The 21,580-nt window shown below is 39.1% G+C and overlaps 2 protein-coding genes across 2 annotated transcripts; one reads left to right on the forward strand and one right to left on the reverse strand.

Moving 5' to 3' along the window:
- The first annotated feature begins 4,161 nt into the window (after positions 1-4,161).
- On the forward strand, positions 4,162-9,238 carry LOC115384413 (tetratricopeptide repeat protein 22-like). Its single transcript, XM_030086683.1, has 8 exons — positions 4,162-4,511; positions 4,765-5,065; positions 5,500-5,555; positions 5,634-5,749; positions 6,174-6,292; positions 7,544-7,705; positions 7,941-8,093; positions 8,180-9,238. Exons 1-8 carry the CDS (start codon positions 4,249-4,251, stop codon positions 8,714-8,716), a joined length of 1,707 nt encoding a protein of 568 aa, XP_029942543.1. The 5' UTR covers positions 4,162-4,248; the 3' UTR covers positions 8,717-9,238.
- A 3,975-nt stretch (positions 9,239-13,213) lies between these two features.
- On the reverse strand, positions 13,214-21,333 carry LOC115384414 (secretory phospholipase A2 receptor-like). Its single transcript, XM_030086684.1, has 6 exons — positions 21,285-21,333; positions 20,924-20,961; positions 20,452-20,748; positions 17,863-17,943; positions 17,149-17,523; positions 13,214-15,661 (listed from the first exon to the last, which is right to left on the reverse strand). The coding sequence occupies exons 2-6, from the start codon at positions 20,952-20,954 to the stop codon at positions 15,240-15,242; spliced, it is 1,206 nt and encodes a 401-aa protein (XP_029942544.1). The 5' UTR covers positions 20,955-20,961; positions 21,285-21,333; the 3' UTR covers positions 13,214-15,239.
- Positions 21,334-21,580: the final 247 nt, after the last annotated feature.

Here is a 21,580-nt window from a genome sequence, read left to right on the forward strand (position 1 = left end):
GTGCTTTATCCACAGTCTTTGATTTACCAGCTCCCATATACTGTTCATCCATAATTAATCATTTGTGTTGTTAGATTAGCAAATTTCACTGCGCAAATGTAGACGAGGTTTCATGTTTATTGTTTCTATGTCAGTGACAATAAGTGTCAAAACAGAAATGAAGAAAAACACCAAAACAACTATGTAGGTTAGCAAGGGGTTAGCTTGAAAGAAAAGGAAGACGCATCCCTATGAGGGACACATGTCGTAATCCCACGTTAAATGGGAGTAAGCTGTGAAAGGATTATTGGGCATCAATATCACTCCTATAATACCTTTGTTTTTGCTCTTAGCTGCTGGATTTTTTTTTAAGTGTTTTAGAAATTGAATAATTTTAGAGAAAATGGGGTTATATATCTCCCTTTGGCTTTAAGAGCATCTGTAACCATTATGTTGCCATGCAATCAGCCTTGTATCCATGATGACCGCCATGGCAACGGCTGTTGAGTGCAAAAGATTTTCAGATTTCTACCCACCCACATGGTACAAATAGACAAGAGCTGCCCACTGAGGCAGATTTTGAAATACCACATCCACATTACGCAACACATTCAGACAGTTTGAGGTAGAGTCGGCACCGCTATGTAAACCTGATGGAGGTGTTTGTGTATGCATTTGCATGTTGTATTTATACATGTATGGCTTCGCGTTGAGTGATTCAGTTTCCAGTTGACACAAACTGTAAAATGTGCCAGGAAAACTCATCCCATTGTCAAGATATATCAATATCTTTGTTTAACCAAGGGAACAGTGTTTTCTTTCAGAGACTGAACCCTCTGAGGAGGAATAAAATCCATGATGACACCATCCGTCAATTTTCTACTCCGCCTTCATATGATTTATTGTCATAGGGGCCACATTACTTCTGAACTGTGAGAGCAATGCGGCCCCAATGACTTTTTGGCTTATTCCCATTGTGGGAGGGAGCCAAAGTACCAACCGAAACAAATGCACAGTCAGAACTGGCAAATTTAGCACAAAATGTTTCCAAGCCCACAACGGACATCAGGATGTCACCAAATAATCAAATATTCCTTAAACAGTCAAAAGTCAACCAAGTAAGTCTGTGCAAATTAATATATGAATTTGCAGAACTACATACATGTAATTTGTAGCACTTTGTAATCAATAAAAGCTATCCCTGTGTTTTTAAAACATTTGGAATTTCCAGTGTGTCTTTTGTGAAAACATCTGAAATGCAAATGTGAGCACATCTTCCTTATTCCTTATTGATGTTCATCTACTTGCACCACTTACTGCAGAAACCTGATAATGAGAATTTCAATAGAATCTGGCGTTTTGAATAGGAAAAAAACTGAAGTCGGCATTTTACACTCAGAAGAACCTACAGTTCTCAAATCAGATGAGAGAGTTTATTTTGTCTCTTTAGTTTCTTTAAAGGGACTTAAGGCAAGATTTGTGAAAAACTACACATGCATTTCCAGTTTATTCAATGCTAATGGGTCGTGAAGCATTAAAAACCTAAAATAACAGGACAATCCGCGTATCTGTCTGTTGCCTTATACAGGCTGTGTGCCACAGAATTTGTTGCTGTTCGGGGTCCGAATTTCCCGCGCGCGCAATCGTGGGGATGTGACGAAAATTGACACTGTATGCGCGTTGCCGAACAGGAAGAACATGGCCGCCGTGGACACGGACTCAAACACTGCTCGGATCAGGGGCGGGCAGTGTTGCCAACTTGGTGACTTTCTCGCTAAATCTGGCAACTTTCCAAAGCCTCTTGGCGACTTTTTTTTGTCAAAAGCGACTAGCGACAAATCTAGCGACTTTTTCTGGTGCTCTGGAGACGTGACAGGACATCTCCGCTGTCCTCAACAAGCAGCGGGTGCTGCTGTGAGCCCCTACCCCATCCCAAAACACTCACAGGCGGCCAGTCTCATGCAGCGCTCCCTGCTACAGTCAGAGCAGAGAGGAGACCCACATCACTCCGTCCACACGTCAAATGAATCACGCGTGCGCAAATACGCCGCTGCTCACTTGCTGACAAACCAAGAATCAACAGAAGAAAGTTCATCTGTAGTTCTATTATATATTTGCTCCCGTCTGTGAATCGAAGCACGAGCACCCCCCCTCCCACTCCCCTATACAATCGGATAACTGCATCCACTCAAAGCCCACAAAAAAACACCACGAAGAAGAAATAAAGGACTTTATCAGCGTTATCTCGTGAGTCAAAAAAAAAAATAAAAAAAGACCGAAGCCGCAGGCACCCCAATAACTATTGGATATACGTTTGATTCATGGAGGGAACTTCAGCTGCATTTGGGAGTGAAAACGGATGCTGACAAAAATCACATAATATGCGCTGTGGTCTTGCAGTAAACCGCGACGTAGTAAACAGCATGAGCATCCCTGGTGCAGTCCTGTGAAGACGGACATTCTGTAAAATGTTTGTGCGCGCTCCCGTGCCGCCTTGGCTGGTGGCTGCAGTTACCCACAGCACCTATCGCGGCAGCACTAAGATAAATTTTGTAAAGTTGCCTTAAGTCCCTTTAAGTTTTAGTTTTAAACATATATTCATGTGATTAAATTTATTTGCGGACCACATCCTTCTGACTTTTTGGGTTTTAAGCAGGAGGTGTCAGAAAAGTTACCACAGGGATAACTGGCTTGTGGCAGCCACGTCGCTTTTTGATCCTTCGATGTCGGCTCTTCCTATCATTGTGAAGCAGAATTCACCAAGAGTTGGATTGTTCACCCACTAATAGGGAACGTGAGCTGGGTTTAGACCGTCGTGAGACAGGTTAGTTTTACCCTACTGATAATGTGTTGTTGCAATAGTAATCCTGCTCTGGGATTAATAGGAAGGGTCCCATGTACAGAGGTTATATGCCTGGCTTTTTTTGTTTGGTTTCTTCTGTCTTTATGTTTGTTTGTTTTTTTCTCGTTAATGCATTTTCCTTTACGGGTTCTCTTTCTTCTTATCTCTGATGTCTTGTGACTCTGCCCTTGTGCACTCCTTCTTCCTCCATTAACCTTGATCATTATCTTGTGTGTCTAATCAAACTCTGGCCCCAGTGTATGAATTTAGGCTTTGTAGTCTGTCCTTGTGTGTTGTTGGCCCAAGTGTTCAGTTTCTTCATCTCCTTCCTTCTTATCTTGTCTTTTGCTTCAAATTTTTCCCTGTGAATGCACTGTAATAAAAACATTGTTGATTTATGTGATTCGTAGCTTGGTTCCTCGCTCAATGTTACATTATCAACATAGTTATTTTGGAGGAGTGAACATCTATTTAAATAATATGCCCATGTTTGGTAACCCATATGAGCTTCTCAGGATCAATGAATTAGACACAGCATTTACCACTATTGTCACTTCGGTTTGCCACAATACAAGTTTGCCCTCCGGATGAGTTTTGGTGTGTATGCGGAAGTTTTCAAAAAGAAAAATGTGCTTGCGAGTTATGCTATTTTCTGTTGGCAGTATGAAGGCATGCAAAATGAAAAGGAAGAGTAGTGTAGGTTTGCTTGCAGAGAACTATGAAGGCATTTCATTCCTCTTCTGGTTAATCACGCATGCTGCTTTTTAAAAGTGAATGTCCAAGTATTGTTGATTAAATTAAATATCTTATGTAGAGATATCTGCTTACCAATTTTGCAGGTGACATGAATGCAAAAGATTTTACAGCAGTCAATATTTCCCAATGTTTCACTCTGATCTTGATGGGTGACATTCTTGTGCAGGTCACAATCATGATAGAGAAAGGGGAAGGTAAAGCAGTGAAAACTTCATTTAAAATGAGACTTTTGAAAACATATTCACCAAGCACAACACATAAATATCTTCGTCCTGTCAGAATGGACTGCAAGGAATGTAAACCAGCTCTCTCTCTTTTTTTTTTTTTCTTGGGCCAAATCATTAAATATAGCCATGTAAGCTACAGCTCATCTTCAATCATTGCTATCAAAAATGCTATGATTTCAAAGTTGACCAATGGCTAAAGTCATCCATAACAAGCAACATGTATCGAGACACATGTATCAAAATTTATACCTATCTCCCTTGGCCTTTCTGCTACACTCCTCTGTCACTCCCAGGCCTAACCTGCTCAACCTGTCCTTGAAGATACTGGGAACTTGTGCAACTGTAGACAGACTAGGAAGAGGCGTTTTCTTCTGTCGAATGCTCCGTTTAAAGAATATTCACTGTACTTTGTGAAGGCTTTGTGATACGTGTGGGAAGTTCTTCATGGAGTCACACACCGAAGAGGACATTGAGGAGCTCATTGAGGACATGGATTACATTCCTGGCCACTTTCATTTGGAGCTCAATCTTAATTGTGATCCTGTTGGACCTGTGAGGCTACGCCATAGAAACACTTATCTAAAACAGGAGAGCCTGCAAACTGAGCTAGAAGCTGAGGTCGGATATCTACAATATGCCGTCAGAAATCTTCTGGGCCTTCTGGCTTTTCATCTTGAGCAGCTGGACAAGGCGGAGGAAATATTCAGGTGATTATAAATTGTAATTTTGTTTTAAGGGTACAATATTCAGAGCCTTTTTCAAGTAAGTTTTAGTGCCTATGTACAGTATCTACAAAGCTTGTTATGTTGTTTCTACCACAAATCTGCACATTAAACAATCCACTAAACTTAAAACCACTGTGTTTTCAATCCTTAGTAATTCCTGTTGGTGTTGTGAATGACTGATCCATACTGTTGCTGCACTCTTAATCCTGTCTGTCTGTACGCTCTGGTCTTTCAGGGGCATTTGTAAAGAGGATCCTGGGAACCTCAATGCATGGGCCAACCTGGGCTATGTGTATGACAAGCTGGGGCGAGAGCTGGATGCAGGGGAGTGTGTTGATAAAGTTTCCCACCTAATGGGTGTGGATGCTGGAGAGGCCTCTCAGGATGAGACCAGGATACTGGCGGCAAGGTGTCTCGCCGAACAGGCCTATGTTTATCCGTATGATGTGGAGCTGGACAGTGAGGACGAGCTAAGAGAGAGACTGAAGGCAGCACTCACACTTTATAACAGAGCCCTGGATTATGGAGGTCATCTGGTAAGATGGCAAAACTAAAGCCAATGTTTATTTACTGAGGATTAAGCATGCACATCGCGGAGCAGTGAAACAATGACTGGTTAGGTGTTGAGCAATGTAATTACTACTGATCAACTTGTCAACAATTTGATACAATTTTAATCACACACTGCATACAACTATTTGACATCTTGAAAATCCATTGCAGACAAAAGTTAATTGTGCATTGTAAGAAATGTGATTTAGCTGATCCTCAAGAATCAACCATGTCTGCAAAAATTAATGCTTTGTACCACACCACACCAGCAAGTTGACTTATGTCAGCAAACCAAAGATCTTGTTCACCTGAGAAGCTCAAACCAAGTTTAATGTTGCGAAAACAGCACAGATCTGAGTTCCTACAATATTAATACTATTATATTACCTATGGCTGTTTGGCTGTTGTTGATTTTCAGATACCAATGGAAGAAAAACGTAGCTGGTACTTTAAAATGGCAACTATCTACATAAGGTGAGGAACCAACTTCAAAACACCTTTATTCATAACATTTCAAAGGGGTAGGGTATTTTAAATGATTTATCCCAACAGGCTTGATGAAATAATAAGAACTGAAGGTGATTCTGAATACTCAAGGCTTTCTCACTACAACAAGGGACTCAAACTTCTCACGGAAACACTGGAGTCAGAGAAAATGCAACACAAAGGTAAACACTTTGTATGATGCCATGTTGTACATGAATATACAGTAATATTGTTCTTGTTATATCTGGAATAGACAGCATATTTTCATATCCGTATACTGAAAAATTCAGTATGAATTCACAACAGTACTAGTCCTGTCTTAAAATCCTTACTTATGTAAATGTTCTTGTTTGATTGCGTTTAATGAATAACAACTATAAGTTCTGAACTGAATACATACCGGTCCATAGCAAAAACTATTTTACCATTAGACTATTGAAAGCAGTACTCAATAGTCATCATTATTGCTGTTCTGTAGTTTAAGTGGCACGTTACTATTTTAAAGGTGATGAGAGGTACAACACATGTTCAAAGTTTTCAAACTAATTGTTAGAAAAATCCTATAAACCTACTGAAGTGGCAGCCCATTTTGCTTTCTCCTCTTAGCTTTAGCCTGGTGTTATGTTGGCCTCATGTTGGAGAGAAAAGACGAGTTTTCTTCTGTGCCCATGTCCATACATGATTGCGGCTACTCAGCTTCTGACCCCTTGTCCTGCTATGGAACAGTAAGTTCACTGATTAATTTATGTCTCGCGAAAAGAATCGGAAAATTAATGGCTACTATCAGTCAGGATCAAATGACAAAATAGTAAACAAGTAGCAACACAATGGCAAAAATACCCATATGGAAAAGAATTCTAAAAATCATAAAAGAACTTAAATAAATCCCTCTATATTTTTATGTAGAATTCGTATGAGTCTCATGTATGATTGACTTTTTAAAGTGGCCACTTTTGCATTTTTTCAGAGAAAATAATTATAACAATTCTGTATGAAACAAGTAAAAATCATATAAGTGGCATATAAGGAAAAAAAATGCAAATCATATTCTCCATAAATGTATAATACATGTTTCACATTTGTTTTTTAACTTGAAATATCATTTGCCATTCAGATTTTTCTTTTCCATGTGGGTAGCAACACGTAGAGCCATCTCAATTATTTTTATCTGTGCAATCTACATTTGCAATTCAACTGCTTTTCAGAAAGCAACAAAAAATGAGTTAAAATGATATTTCAATATGTTTGGGCCTTTTGTTTACACGTGAATAAAGCTACAAGTCACCAAAAACAATTATCTCTCAAAATTCAGGCCTAAGTGGATATTTTGAAAACTCTTTGGGCCTTTGCATTTGCATGTAGACTGGGGTAGACGGAGATTTTCCTCACAGTATGTAACAGAAAACAGCATTGTGTGTGACTTGTGTTTCCATTTTTTCAGGATTCTGACTAGCTGGCATGGGTTTATGCTTCTTCTTACACTGCCGCCTATAAGTCTGGCATGCTTATGGAAGATGTTAGTGAGGATTTAGACGTACATAAAAATAAGCAATTTGTCTCAAAAAGAAAAAAAAAAACACATTCTGCCCACATTTTCTCTGTTTAAAGAAAAAATACAATATCTTTAAACACGCAGACCAAATTTTTACCTATTAATTTAAGTTGTGGGTTTACTCAATAATGATTTCTGATTCTCTAAACAGATTATATTTGGAAAATGGCACTTAAATAAAACGATATAACTGATTTTGCCCCAAAAGTATAATTACACAGAATTACCACTCAATTCCACTGATTTGAGTAACTGTCATTCAATATATCCACCCCTGGCTATAGCCATTCTCTTAGCCTTAGCGAGCTAACAAGCAGTTCCTCTTCCATAAAGCTTAGGCAGTGTAAGAATATTAGTACCACTGCAATTTAAAGTGACAAATGCATTTTAAATGTCATAATAATATAAACTTTTATATTTTAAGGCTATAAAAATGGCAAGTGGTGATGCCTTCACTCTGAACCTTCTGGCTAAAGTCTTCTTTCTGCTGGGCAAACATGAGATGGCCACAGGGATCTGCAACATGGCGCTAAGCGTGCTGCCAGATCCAGAGCTCAACTGGCAGGCTTACTGTACCCATGCAAAGGTACTGCAGCACGAGACACATGAAATACATGGTTGATTAGCAGCATTTGATCTACCCTTTTAAGGAATAGATTGCAGATGCAAGGATTTATCGCATCATTATTTATGCTACTTCGCTTTTTGATATGTTAGCTGATTTTCACTGTAAATTACAATATTGTAAAAAGACATTAAGTTCTTTTTTAACTTGAATGTCAATAATGCAGTGCATGGCACTTACGAATATTTTACTTTAGATCAACATAATCCTGTACATCAGAGACCTAGAGAAGGCGAAGCAAGGTGAAGGTGGAATCCCAGACCGACAACACCTAACTGATGCAAGAAAAGACTTGGACAAGGTGCTCGCTGTACGTCCATGTCTGAGGACTCATTTAGAGATGGCACAGGTAAAAGCAAAAGGGATGTTTTTTTCTTTATTTATTTATTTTTTTCTGGAGCAACGGGGTTTTAATTTTCATATTTTCTCTCATAGGTGTACTACTACATGGGTGTAGATGCACTCCAGGAGACACTTTTAGTGGATGAGAGTGCAGTAAATAGTGCTTTGGTGAGTCTTTCTCATGCCCTACAGTTTGAGCTAAGCAACAGCTTGCCAGACCTCCATGTGCTCAGAGGACGTTGCCTCCTCCTGAAGGGCGAGGAGCAGAATGCTGCAGACTGTTTCAAGTTAGCTGTGGATTTGGAGAGACCTGGGAGCAGAGACGCCACAGCCCTGCGCTGCCTCCTACAGGCCCTCCTGACTCTGTTCATGCAGGGAGGCCATGATCCCAGCCCTGCCATTAACCAACTGGAGCTCTGGGTGCATAAAGCAGAGAAGATCTACCCTCAGGACGTAGTGGAAACCGAATTGAGGTGGCTTTACAGGACGCATACAGAAGAGGTCACAGAGTTATCAAGGGCTCTGATCAGGGCAGGAAGGCTGGAACTGGTCAGGAAGCTTCTGGAAACCGTGGTTCCTAAACAGCTGACTAAGAAGAAAACAGTGGCAAGATCGTACTCCTACACATGAAGGATATGCAACTTAAAATAATACAACCGTAAAAGGCAAACCAGGCAAACGGTCACTATTGAATGTCTTCACACCAGTTCAGAAACTTGAATTAAAAAGCTGTCAGTAAGTACTGTCTGTTGTGCAAGAACTGTGTTGTGTTTATCTCAATACTTTAAAGGAAGCCATGTAAAGACTAATACAGTGCTGCTTGTGTTTTGTGAACATGTACTTACATATCAGGATGGACATGGTCAGAGATTGTCTTTGACTTTTCTTCAGTGCTTTGAAAGCAGTGAAATCAGTAGTTTCCAGCAGTAGCTGAAGAAAACTTTCTTCTGAGTAAAATACAAACATGAAGAATACCTCTATCTGAGTTAATGCTGGTTCGCTGATGACCAGCAGATGGGGGTATAAACCCTGTATGTCCTTGTTTTCTTGAAAAAGGTTTTAATGACCAGATTCAATGATCAGTAGAATTGAATTGCTATGTCATGCATGTCTACTGGAATTGAATTCTTGAATAAATACTGGTTTTGAGTCATTTAACTGATGCTGATCTGAGTCTTTTTTTTTTTATCGTACAATACCTTGAGTTTTTGAAATGACCAAAATGTTTGAAATGCAACCATTGACATCCAGAGGAAGTTGATCTGTCAGTGATTGAAACAACACAGGAAAATGCAGTCTTGACAATTGAACATATAATAGAAAAAATAGTTTAGCCACATCTCTGATAAACCTGAAAAATACGAGGGTGTACCCAAAAAAAAACGGAATTTGATTATAACTTTTTATTTATTACATTTCAAAATAAAACACCACCGTCGCCTTCAAAATAATCTCCATCCGCATTAATGCAGCGCTCCAGCCGTGTCTCCCACTTCACGAATGCGTCGTCAGACCCGCGCGTAAAAGTGCCGTTTTGTGCCGGCTGCGATTTTTCTGTCACCTCCTCCACATCTGCAAACCGCTGTCCCTTCAGCTCCTTCTTCAACTTGGGGAACAAGAAAAAGTCACTCGAGGCTACTTCTGGCGAATAAGGCGGATGGGAGAGGAGAGTCATTTATTTTTCCCCCCCTATAACTGCGTGACGCGCAGCGCCGTGTGCGCTGGCGCACTGTGGTGGTGGATCACCCGGGCTCCACTCCGCCACTCCGCGGGCCGCTTCCTCCTCACATCCTCACGGAGCCGTCTGAGGACTTCCATGTAGTAGTCCTGGTTTACAGTCTGACCTGGAGGGACAAACTCGCTGTGGACGAGACCCTGGACAGCGAAGAAGCAGCTCAGCATTGTTTTCACGGCTGAGCGCACCTGACGCGCGGACATCTGGCCCTGTTTAAACCACCCGAACCACTCATGGACCTGATTCTTCCCCAGAGCATCATCCTTGTAGGCTTGCTGCAACAAGGTGAGTGTTTCTGCTGCTGTTTTTTCCCAGCAAAAAGCAGAATTTAATGTTTACGCGCTGCTCTGGCTTCCCAGTCAATGTCGCCATTTTGGAAAAAATCGCAGACCGCCTCTGCACTCTGTTGCTATAAATAGCGCCTGACAGGCGTCAGTGTAACTCTCGGAGCTCAAATTTCTCACAGATGTGCACGAGGCTTACCTGCAGCACATCTGACGGCCAGAAGTCGGAACTCCTTATTATTATTGTTTTCTGACCAAATTCCGGTTTTTTTTGGGTACCCCCTCGTACACTGAAATGTTTTAGAGATCCTAAATGTTGTAGGACTACCCAGTGATTGCACTCATCAGTTATGATATAACTTCAGACTAAACATGCAAAGTATTTCTGAATGAAAATGTTAAGCTGTAAATGAAACACTTAGTTGAAGAGAAAAGCTCTACATCCAGAATGTCAGAGTCATATAGCAATTCAGAGCCGATGGACTCTCCTGTCATGGAGGGCCACAGTTCTCAATGATTTTCAATGCCTCCCTGCTCCAACACACCTGGATTTACTGAATGTATAATTATTAAACTCTGCAGAAAGCCTGATCATGAGCCCATCATTATTGACAGGTGTGTTGAACAGACAGCTAATTAAAACCTTGCAGGATGCAGCCGTCCAGGAGGGCCCAAATAGCATGTAAACTCCAACGTTGTGATGTTTTAGTGCAGAGCAGCAATTATACTGTATTGTTTATTACTAGTACTATTATTATTAAGAAAAACATAAAAAACTACCATTCAGGAACTTCTTAGTCCTCATTTGCTCTTATAGCTTGCATAAACAATATATGGTAATAATTAAGACTTTTTATTGTACTACTGTAATACACTCATAATGTAAGTGAGATTGCAAAAATAAATACTTGAAAGATTTGTTGATATACATGCCAAGGAGAGTTGCAGGTGTGAAAAATATGAATACTGTGACAAGATTACATAACTGTGAATATTTGAAAGAATTACACCATCATTATTATTATTATTATCATCATTTGCTTAAAGGTTCATTCTTGCACCAGTGATGTGTTCATTGTGTCAAATTGTGATTGCGCATTACACAAAAAAGAGGCTGCATTACAATAATATAGGAACACATTTGTTTAATGTGATGAGTGGACAAAAGTTAATTATTAGGTAACTCATTCTCTGGCTGCTATTACAGCAACATAATATGCAGTGACATTTCATTTAGTGTAAGTTTACACTGAATAAAAATATAAATGCAACACCTGTTTTTGCTCTCATTTTTCATGAGCTGAACATAAAGATTAAAGAATTTCTCTACATAAACAAAATTCCTTTTTTGCACAAAGTAATCGAAATCTGTGTTTGTGAGCACTTCTCTTTGACTGAGAAAATTCCTCCACCTCACAGATCAAGATGTTGGCTGTGGATATTATGTCCACCAAATGTTACCTGTTAATTGAATGTTCATTTGTCTACAATAAGCCACCTCCAAAGCAGAATTTGGTAGTGTTTCCAACCAGCCTTACAGTCAGAGACCATGTGTAACCAATACCAGACCAGGACTGGAACATTCAGCATCTTCACCTCCAAGATGGTCTGAGTCCAGCCGCCTGGACCGCTGCCGCTGCAACAGTCAGTAACCGAAGACTTTCTGCTCAAATTGTCAGAAAGTGTTTCAGGGAAGCTCATCTGCAAGCTCATCATCTTCACTGCTTGGACCTGACTGGTCAAACGCTCCCATTCAACAGCATCTGGTATGTTGGAGAGATGTTCTCTTCACGAACGAACTCTGATCTCCACTGCATGGGGCAGATGGCAGACAGCGTGTACTGCATTGAGTGGGTGAGTGGTTTGCTGAAGTCAACGTTGTGGATCAAGTGGCGCATGGAGCCGGCGGTGGGCTATATGGTATGGGCAGGCATATGTTATGGACAACAAACACAGGTACATTTTACTAAAGGCATTTGAATGTACAGAGATACTGTGACCAGATCCTCAGGCCCATTGTTGTGTCCTTGAAGCAGGATAATGCAAAGCACCACATTAAATGACCTGAACACCATTCCTTGAAGTTGAAAACACTTCAATTCTTGCATGGCCAGCTTACTCACTAAACAAGTCATCCGTTGAGCATGTTTGATATGTTCTGTATCGGCATATACGACAGCGAGCTCCAGTTCCAAGGTTACCAATATCCAGAAACTTTGTGCAGCCAACATTCCACAAGCCATAATCAAGTGCCTATGACAAGGAGATGTGTTGCACTGCTTGAGGTAAATGATGGTGGCTGCAGCACATGCAGACTGGTTTTCTGACCAACCCGAAGAAATTCATAATTTGACATGTTACTGACTCATTAGCAAAGCAGGATCACCAAATGTCTGTACACATGCCCACGATAACTTTTTGGGTTTTGGACAAAGTGAAATAATTAGAAACAAATGGGTGGTTGGTGTTTTATAAATGAAATAACTCTGTGGCAGCCTCTGCTATCCACTGCGTCGGCATCTGCTGGGCCCCGGGCAGCACAGAGCAGGACAGGAGGGCCAGCTCTGCCCTGGGCTGCCCACTGGACTCTGTGGAGGATGTGGGTGGGAGGAGGATGCTGGCCAAGCTCAAATCCACTATGGACAACAGCTCTCAACCACTGCACCGGATGGTAGAGGAGCTGAGCAGCTCCTTCAGTGGCCGACTGAGACACCCTCAGTGCAGGAAAGAGCGCTACCGCAGGTCCTTCATCCCCACCGCTGTCAGACTGTACAACTCTACTGTGTAGAATGTTGCAATAACCCTGGTCATTATAAGATCCTGCAATCATGGTCACTTTATAACCCCCTTAAGCTATCATGGACACTTCATAACCATTCATTCTGCTGAACTGAAAACATATAGTTCCTGTTATAGTTTAAGGTTTATGTTGTACATGAAGTTAGATCTTTTCTTTCTTGAGTTTTCTATTATTCTGACTACGATTTGCACTATTACTTATTCTTTATTTGGACCTTTCATCACCTTTTGCACCCCCCTGTGTGTCCTACGAGCCTCTGCACATGTAAATTATTCCGCTGTGAGATTAATAAAGACTATTCTATTGTATTTTTTTTTTTGGTTATATTTCTCATATCAATACAAGCAATTACTGGAGAAAACTGATTTACGAAGAAGCAGCAACATCTACTGTACATGCAGGCTTGCCATTAGACAGGTTAATAAACACGAGCTCCTATTGCAGCTGTTGGATACAGGCTAATGTCACTTACAGGCATTTTTCTGTGAAAAAGATTGGCTGTGTGGTTTTCCATCAGGATCTAGTGTTTTACTTCCTATCCGGTACGTTTTCAGTACCAGCACAGTCAATGTTCCATGCTTATTTTTTTTCCTCCTTCTTGAGATTTTATTAATTTTTTAACAGATTGTTAGCCAGTCAACAATGCAAAGCACATTCAGTGTACATAATCTCAGATAACAATTTTGTCTGAAGAGTAAGGGGAAAGGAGGGAAATGGTAAAGAAAAAAAAAGAAAGACAAAAAGTTACATGTCATGATAGGTCATTTAAATTGGCAGAAATATATTTAGCAAAGTGCAGATTTTTACTGTTTTCCTTGTCTAGAGTTTGAATGTTTAATAGAAAAAAAACCCATCAAGAATTGCTTTTGAATATGTATGAAAAGCAATAAATCACAACTTTCTTTCAGAGTATTTACAACAATTAATACAATGCTTTGATATCAGGAATTACACATCTATCAGCTAAGTAAAATTACTTTTAAATAATGGTCCAAATAACACATTCTTCAAATACTACAAGGTCAATTGAATTTTAATTTTGATATTACTGAAATCATACCAATACCAAATCATTGTTTCAGGGCATTCATTACAAGCTACATTTTGCATCAGTAGCTTTCTAAAATCTATCCAGCTTTTCTTCTTTCTTAATTTCAGTTTATTAATAAAGTAATCAAATACCAATTAGGGTGGAGCCAAAACATTTAACATGAATATCATCTGACAAGTCACCAAAGTGACATGCATTAAGTAAACAATAAAGAAAATTCATATCACATTATTTCATAGCAGTGGTGTAGCTTAAATTTCAGTGCGCATTTTCTAATTTACAGCAATGTTGCAAAAAATAACCAAGTTAAAAACACAAACTAGTTCGAAGTTATACTTCAACAAAGCACTGTTATATGGAAAAAGCGGTTAACTGTTTAGCCTGTGAACATGTGATCCATGTCCTTAACATCATGACCTTAACCGTGACTTCAGGGCAACTTTCCCTAATCCAGCGGTGCAACTTCACAGGGGTCAGTCATCACACCAGCACTGAAGCTAGAACAACCTATGACCAATGTCAGCGGCACACCAAGCAGCTGTTTAACATTTGAAAAAAATGAATTTTTGTCAGGTGGCCAATGTCTATTGTTGGTAGCAAGATCAACAGATGCTCAAGTGTCAGGAAGAGCAAGTTAGTCATTTAGAGCATGTTAGTTATTTAGAAATCATCCCTCGGTAAGTTTCAGTGAAATGCATCATTGAAAAGAGAGCTGCTGTTTGGTGGAAACAGAGAAGTTTGCTTTGGTTTCCACTTTATTGAGTTTATTAATGGTGTGTTCACCAGCGACATCTGCTGCTCGAAGTAAATCATGACAACCAAGTTAATCAAAGGATGGAGAACAAAATTAGCTGTATGTTAAAATTTCAAATGCTTAATTTGAAACAAAAGTAATAAAGATTACTGCAGTTTTACCAACCCCCTATATTTATTCCTAGAGGTAATTTTCATCCATGTAATTACATTACATATTGTTAACCCTGATTATCAATTTGCTTTTGGCTAGTAGTCGTGCTTTTCTGTATATCATATCACTCATTATTCATTCCAAATATTTAGTGCTATTTTGTCTTTGGTGTACAGTCCTATTGCTGTGTGGGATTTGGGGTTTGAAAGTGTCATTTTTCTTTTTCTGGTATAGACAGTTCCTCCCTACACAAATGAAATAATGAAAAATGGAAAGGATTCAGAGACACATTGCTGCTGTCAGTAATTGCTATGTGATGCTTGACATTTGGATGTTGCATGTCTGAGCAATTTCTATAGAAAAAACAGTGTTATATTCAAGGATATTTCAATGCAGCATCTTCATCGTCTTTGGCACACTGCAAACCATAAAAACTTAGTCCTTGACCAGTGTCGCTGTAGTTCAGGGAGCAAATGAAGTTATATTTTTTATTTTCAGATTTTCGGACCATCTTGTATTTGCCCTCTTTACTCATGGCCACAACCGTGTCACATTCCGGTCTTCCTTCTTCAAACAAGTCCTCCTCGCTGATCATGTCATTGAGCCAAAACCACAAATCAAGTGAACAACTGTACTGCAGTCCCAGCCATACGTACTCAGTGCTGGCGTTCTTGACCTTTTCCTGAATCCAGCTCTGATCTTCAAGGCTGACAATGGAGACCAGGTCCGAATGTTTTTTTCTGCAGTAGCGAAAGGCTTCATCCCAAGACTTTTCATCCTTTTGCAGTATTGTATTATCTGTTATAAACAAGATTTTCAGTTGAAAATGAGAACACATTCTATTACCATAGACAATATCCTATTTCTAAGAGGAAATTAAAAATGGTTCTTTGTGGGACTAAATTAAATCCTCTACAAATTTGACCATGATTCAATTCAAATTGTGAAGTATATTCAGAAAATTAAAGAGCAAATTAAATCAGTATTTGGTTTGACTAATTATTTAGCAGTTTTATCAAAAACATACAAGCTGCTATGATTCTCTTAAGCTTATGCTAAAATAGCACAGGAAAACAATACTAAAAGTTGTGGTTATAGTTTAGTTACTTTCCTTATCTCATAAAAAAGTGAATAACAACTGAAGTAATAGATTACTTAAGACTTAATGTTGGAAAAAAAATGTTGATGAACAATGTACATTTTATACATGTGACCATCATTTCCTTCCGATATTGAAATGAGACAACTTAGCAATTCCATGACTCCCCAGATTTTACTTGTTATCGCAATAGTGTATTTCCTGTAAGAGGTACTTTAAAGAGCAGGGGTGTCAAACTGAAGGGCCATGGGCCAAAACCAGCCTGCAAGAGGCTGATCTGACACACCAAAGCACCAAGCAAATTAAAATTAGATTTTAATAAGTTAATTAAATTAGAATACGAGGGGGGACCCAAAAGTTACCAGACTGTGGTTATTAAAATAAACAAAAAAACAAGAATGATTTCAGACTTTTGGCCGTTATATGTCGCTATAGCATAGCCTTAAGCATAACTGTGAAAAATTTCACCTCCCAAAGACACACAGGCAGTGTTTATGTTATTACAGTCCTGCCCCCTTTTTCGAGAAATGCGAAAATGGTCCCGCGCTGTCGTGCCAGCTGCAGCACTGTATTCAAGCCGAAGGAGAGTACTTTGAAGGAGACAGTTTTGATTAAATGTGAAAAGAAAAAAATAAAAAGTTATAACCACAGTCCGGTTTCTTTTGGGCTCCCCCTCGTAAAAATGGAAAATTTCAGAGAAAGCTTGTTTTTTTTTCTTCTAAACACCTTTTTTTTCTAGAGTAGGGAACATAACACTAGGCTCAAGCTGAGATACCAGCCTGAAAGAAAGCTACCACATTCCTCAAAGTCATGCAGTCAGAGTGAGTCTGTAAAACAATGCAATAGGACATTTGGACATTTCACTCTATTTTGCCATTTTGCACCAGAAGGTATCATTAAAACTGACTTTATATTGAGATTTTTGCAATTTTCAGTATTAATTGTCTGGTGTTGTGAAAATAAAGACATTTTCTGCTCTGTGCCACAATAAAGAAAAGCCTTAAATTTAGAATTTATATTTTACTGCAGCACGATTTCACCAGTACAGCCCACTCAAGGTGAAATTGCAGTTTGCAGCCCCTGAACTTAAATGCGTTCGACACCCCTGTTATACAGGCTTTGGGTGGAATAAAACTTGCTGTAAAGAGTTTGAACCTATACATGGGCAATTTGAAGTCAAACTCACCTTTGTAGCAGAAGAAAGGTTGAGCTTTACTACAGTCTGTTTGTGTCCATTTTCCTGTTTTTTCTTCCAGAATCACTGCAGCACATGTCTCATCGCATTTTTTTTCAGGGTTATCATTTTCACAAAATGTTTTCCAGTTTCTGTAAGAGGAGTTACTGTTGTCTGACCATCTCCAGGTGTCTTGGAATAACCCAATCCAATACTTGGATTCAGATTCAGTGAAATTAATTCCCGGGTAAATCTTGATTTCGTCTAACTGTGTGTTACCACTGACCAATTCTGAGTTGATAGATCTATTTCTGCATTCATTCTGAGCATCTTCCCATTTCACTTCAATGTCACTGAAATAAAATTTATCATGGCCTTGTTGTTTTTCTGTGGAATAAGCAGACATATATTATGAATTAAATGTGCAAATATGTTAACTGAAAAAAAAGGTTGGGGGGGCAGGTTCTATATCTGTATCTGTGTCTGGGGGGCAGTTCTGAAATCTTATGAAAACATAAACATGTTTAAAAAAAACTTTCATTTCTGCTTTAGAGGGCCCCACAACAGCACATCAGAGGTAAAAAAAAAAGCACACTTTTTCTGTATTTGGGTTTTACAGGATTAACCTCTGGTATATTTTTAACTGTGGAAGGAAACGAGAGAAAGGAACCTAGAGGAAACTCAGGCAATAATGGCATCTGAAAAAAAGAAAGAAAAAAAACTCACCATCATAGCAGACAAATTTACGTTTTGAAGAACATTTTATGTCCCCCACTAGTACTTTATCGGAAATGAATCCACAGTTTTCTATAGAAGACACATTATTGGACAAGATACTTTTTGTTAGTTTGATTTTCTGTTAAATTGACATAATCAGATTCCATTAAATGGGTCCTTTTCTCATTTTTTCGTCTTTGGGAAAAAAAAAAAAAAAAACAGAATTTAACTGTTTTCTCGTTTTTCTGTTCTGATTGACAAAACGGATTTCCCACTCATTATTTCCTGTTTGACAGGTGGCATGTGTTTGCATGTGTTTATTTTTAGTTTGCATATTTTAATCAATCAATCAATCAATCAATCAATCAATCAGTCAATCAATCAAACAAACTTAAAGCACTTTTCATATTCGTAAAAACAACGCAAAGTGCTGAACAGTAAAAACAGTCATTAAAGAAAACAAAAACCGTACCATCAGTCAGTATGCGCTGCACACACACACACACACACACACACACACACACACACACACACACACACACACACACACACACATACACTCAAATACAAACAGACACACTCCCATTTTGTTGCACACAACAGAGGAGACATGGCATGGTACTGAGCATCATGGGAAAACACCATCAGTGGGGCCATCCACACCAGGAGAAGGCGAAGGTCATTAACACTGGGGCCCCAGCGCCCAACCCCCAACCCCGTCAGATCAAGGCAGAGGCGTAATTTATGTAGGGTTGGTGGGTTATGAAAAGCCATGGGCCCTCTTGTGGTGAAATCCACTGCCGAGGATTTTTGTTTGTTTGTTTGTTCCCTTGGTCAACAAGGGAACCCGCACACCGCACGTATTAAAATAGAAAAAAAAATAACATAAATAATGATGGAAATAGAGGACTATAAAAGTGAACATGAACTTTCACGTGATTTAAAAGGAGTTTAATATCTAAAAAAGTAAGTCTAATACTGGTATATAACCAATCAGGTTATTTGCAAAGACAGGAAGCTGCAGTGGTTGTTTGACATTGAGAACACGACCAGTCCAAAGTTTGGATACACTTTCTTGTTTATTGTTTTTTCTTTTCGTGACTATTTATATCAGTGAAGGTATCAAAGCTATGAATGAATACACATGGAGTGTGAAATAAGACAAAGCATGTTTTATATTTTACTTGTGTCAAAGTTGGCACCATGCACTTGCTTTGTTGATAGCACTGCAAAAAACTTCAACTTGGTTTACAGAGACAATTTGACCCAGTCAGGATTTGAGGAGCTGCTCATCCAGCTTTGGTTATTGGTTGGTTTTGGTCTTTGGTCACATGGGGTCCCTGATTTTTTTAATTTTTCAACAAAAATACTGGCAATCCAGGTTAACATGATTGTACGTTCTAAAAACTTGGTGGCACATATCAGTACAGACAGTTGGCTGTCCTCTCTCCTCCGTCACTGACATCTACTGTACCTGGTGCCTTAGCAGAACTCAGAACATCATCAAGGACAGATCACAGCCCAGTTCTCAGCTTGCTGATCTGTTGTCCTCTCAGAGGCTTTACAGATGTATTAAAGTGAGGACAAATACCATGCAAAACTGCTTTTTTCCAAGAGCCATCGCCATCCTAAACTCTTGCATGAAACAACTACTCAACAATATAATGCAGCTCTGTCTTTGCTGCTGTTCAGTAAGTCATATCCACTCATCACCTGCAATACAGTGGCACTAAAGTGTGCAAGCCACCTATTTACGTTGTTCTTTAAAATTCTTTCACAGTAAAAAAAAAATTATATTTATTGTGCCTGCACTGTTAAGGAGAAACTGTCCAATCTCATTGTACGCTGTATAATAACAATAAAAACCATTCTGGTTGGTGGCTCCAGGTGCAATGTTCATGTCATATAATGGAAATTAATTATGAGGCTTCTCTGTCAGAAGTACCGTTTGAAATGTGTATCAAAGTCTGTATTTATACTGGGTTTATGATATTTGTGTGTTAAAAAATGAAAATAGTGATATAACACTAATCTGCATAACTCCACTGTGTTCCTCCACTGATCACAGATGAAGAGGCTACAGTCCAGTGAGGGCTGGGTTAATTAGAAACAACCTCTTGAGATGTTTTTATTTTTCAGCATATCATTATTTCCACTTATTATTTGGATAATGAATAGAATGGAATGGAGTGGATACATTTGGAGTGATGAGGAGACGAAGGCAGGGCGACTCCCGCTGGTCATTTTTTGTAACTACTTTTATGAAGTCAGGAGCCGAAAAAATGCATTTTTTTGTCCAACAGTTAGAACCAAAGAGCAGCAAAGCACGGAGTCATCATTTGTGCTTCGTAGTAAAATAAATACTGTACAGTCCTGACAGGAGGTTGGAGCAGCAGTCAGACATTTAATGAAATAGACAAATAATGAAAATTCGTTTTGTCAGACAGTCAGATTGGAAAAACGGAAAAACGAGTTGAATTCTTTTATTTTATTTATATATTTATTTATTTTTTTGCCTAAAAACTAAAAAACGAGAAAAGGACACGTTTGATGGAATATTGCGTCAGTTTAACAGAAAATCTAACTAAAAAACGGTACCTGGTCCTTCTTTATTATTTGGCTCATCCGTTGCCCAGGGGACGGCATCCATCTCCATCTCTGGCTGAGACCATCTCCATGTCTGCGTTGGTTGTGGTTTGTTGTACAGCCCAATCCAGGCTTCACCTCCGGCTGTTCCGTTTATTGTGTTTTGTAGTTTCTTCATAAACTTCACATTAGGCACTGTGGCCAGATCCGTGTAATTACTTCTACAGTATTTTTGGGCTTCCTCCCAGGATTTTGTGGTATCAATAAACTCGTACTGATGGACTTGACCCATGACAAAAAAAAAGTGACCTTATAGGGAAAAAATGCAGATAAAGTCAAGCAAATACATCATGCTCTATTTTATTTTTATAATCCAGTGTGCAGTGGAGTGCATCCAGACTCTACAAATCCAGAGTAAACTGTAGCCACTTTATAGCAATGGAAACTGTACAATCTGTAGAGAAATGCAACATGGTCTACTTACCCATCAAAATCTGCAACAGTAGATTCTGCATCTTTGTTCTGTTAGATGAAAATAACTTCGTTTTAAATGTTTTTCTCTGCTATTTGTAATTTAAATACATTTTGCATAAATCCTTATTCTTTTTAAAGGATATCGTAAAAGATCGTTAAAGACAATACAATAACAAAAAACACACACCCAAATCACATCACTGCAGAAAGAAAATTACAAAACTGAGAAGTCAACATGTGTCCAAAAGTTATGGCTTTGTCATTTGGCACAATTAGCATCTCAAAAAACACTTCACAAACAGGAAATATCTCAAATGTTCCCTGTGTGCAGGACGGACCATCTCAATATCAGGGAAAATCTTTAAACTTACTGTCCTTTTTCTTTTTCCTCACGTCCTTTCGATGCCTGTATAAACAGCATTCAAGAAACGTTCGAATGCTCAATGTTAGCACAGAGTTGTCTTTATACCTTTTTTTTTGGCAATATTTGAATATACAAATGAGAAAATTCCGAATGTCCTGCTCAAAACATAGACAGCTGTCTGGGTCAGACACCTGCATACTGCACAACACACAGGGGACAGGTCCCCTGAATTAGGAAGGTAAATATCGCTGTTCCTCTGTGCAGATGCTGGACAGATAGTTTTTGATTTGCGTGCATCATACA

This window comes from Salarias fasciatus, unplaced genomic scaffold (assembly GCF_902148845.1).
Source record: "Salarias fasciatus unplaced genomic scaffold, fSalaFa1.1, whole genome shotgun sequence".
NCBI lineage: Eukaryota > Metazoa > Chordata > Actinopteri > Blenniiformes > Blenniidae > Salarias > Salarias fasciatus.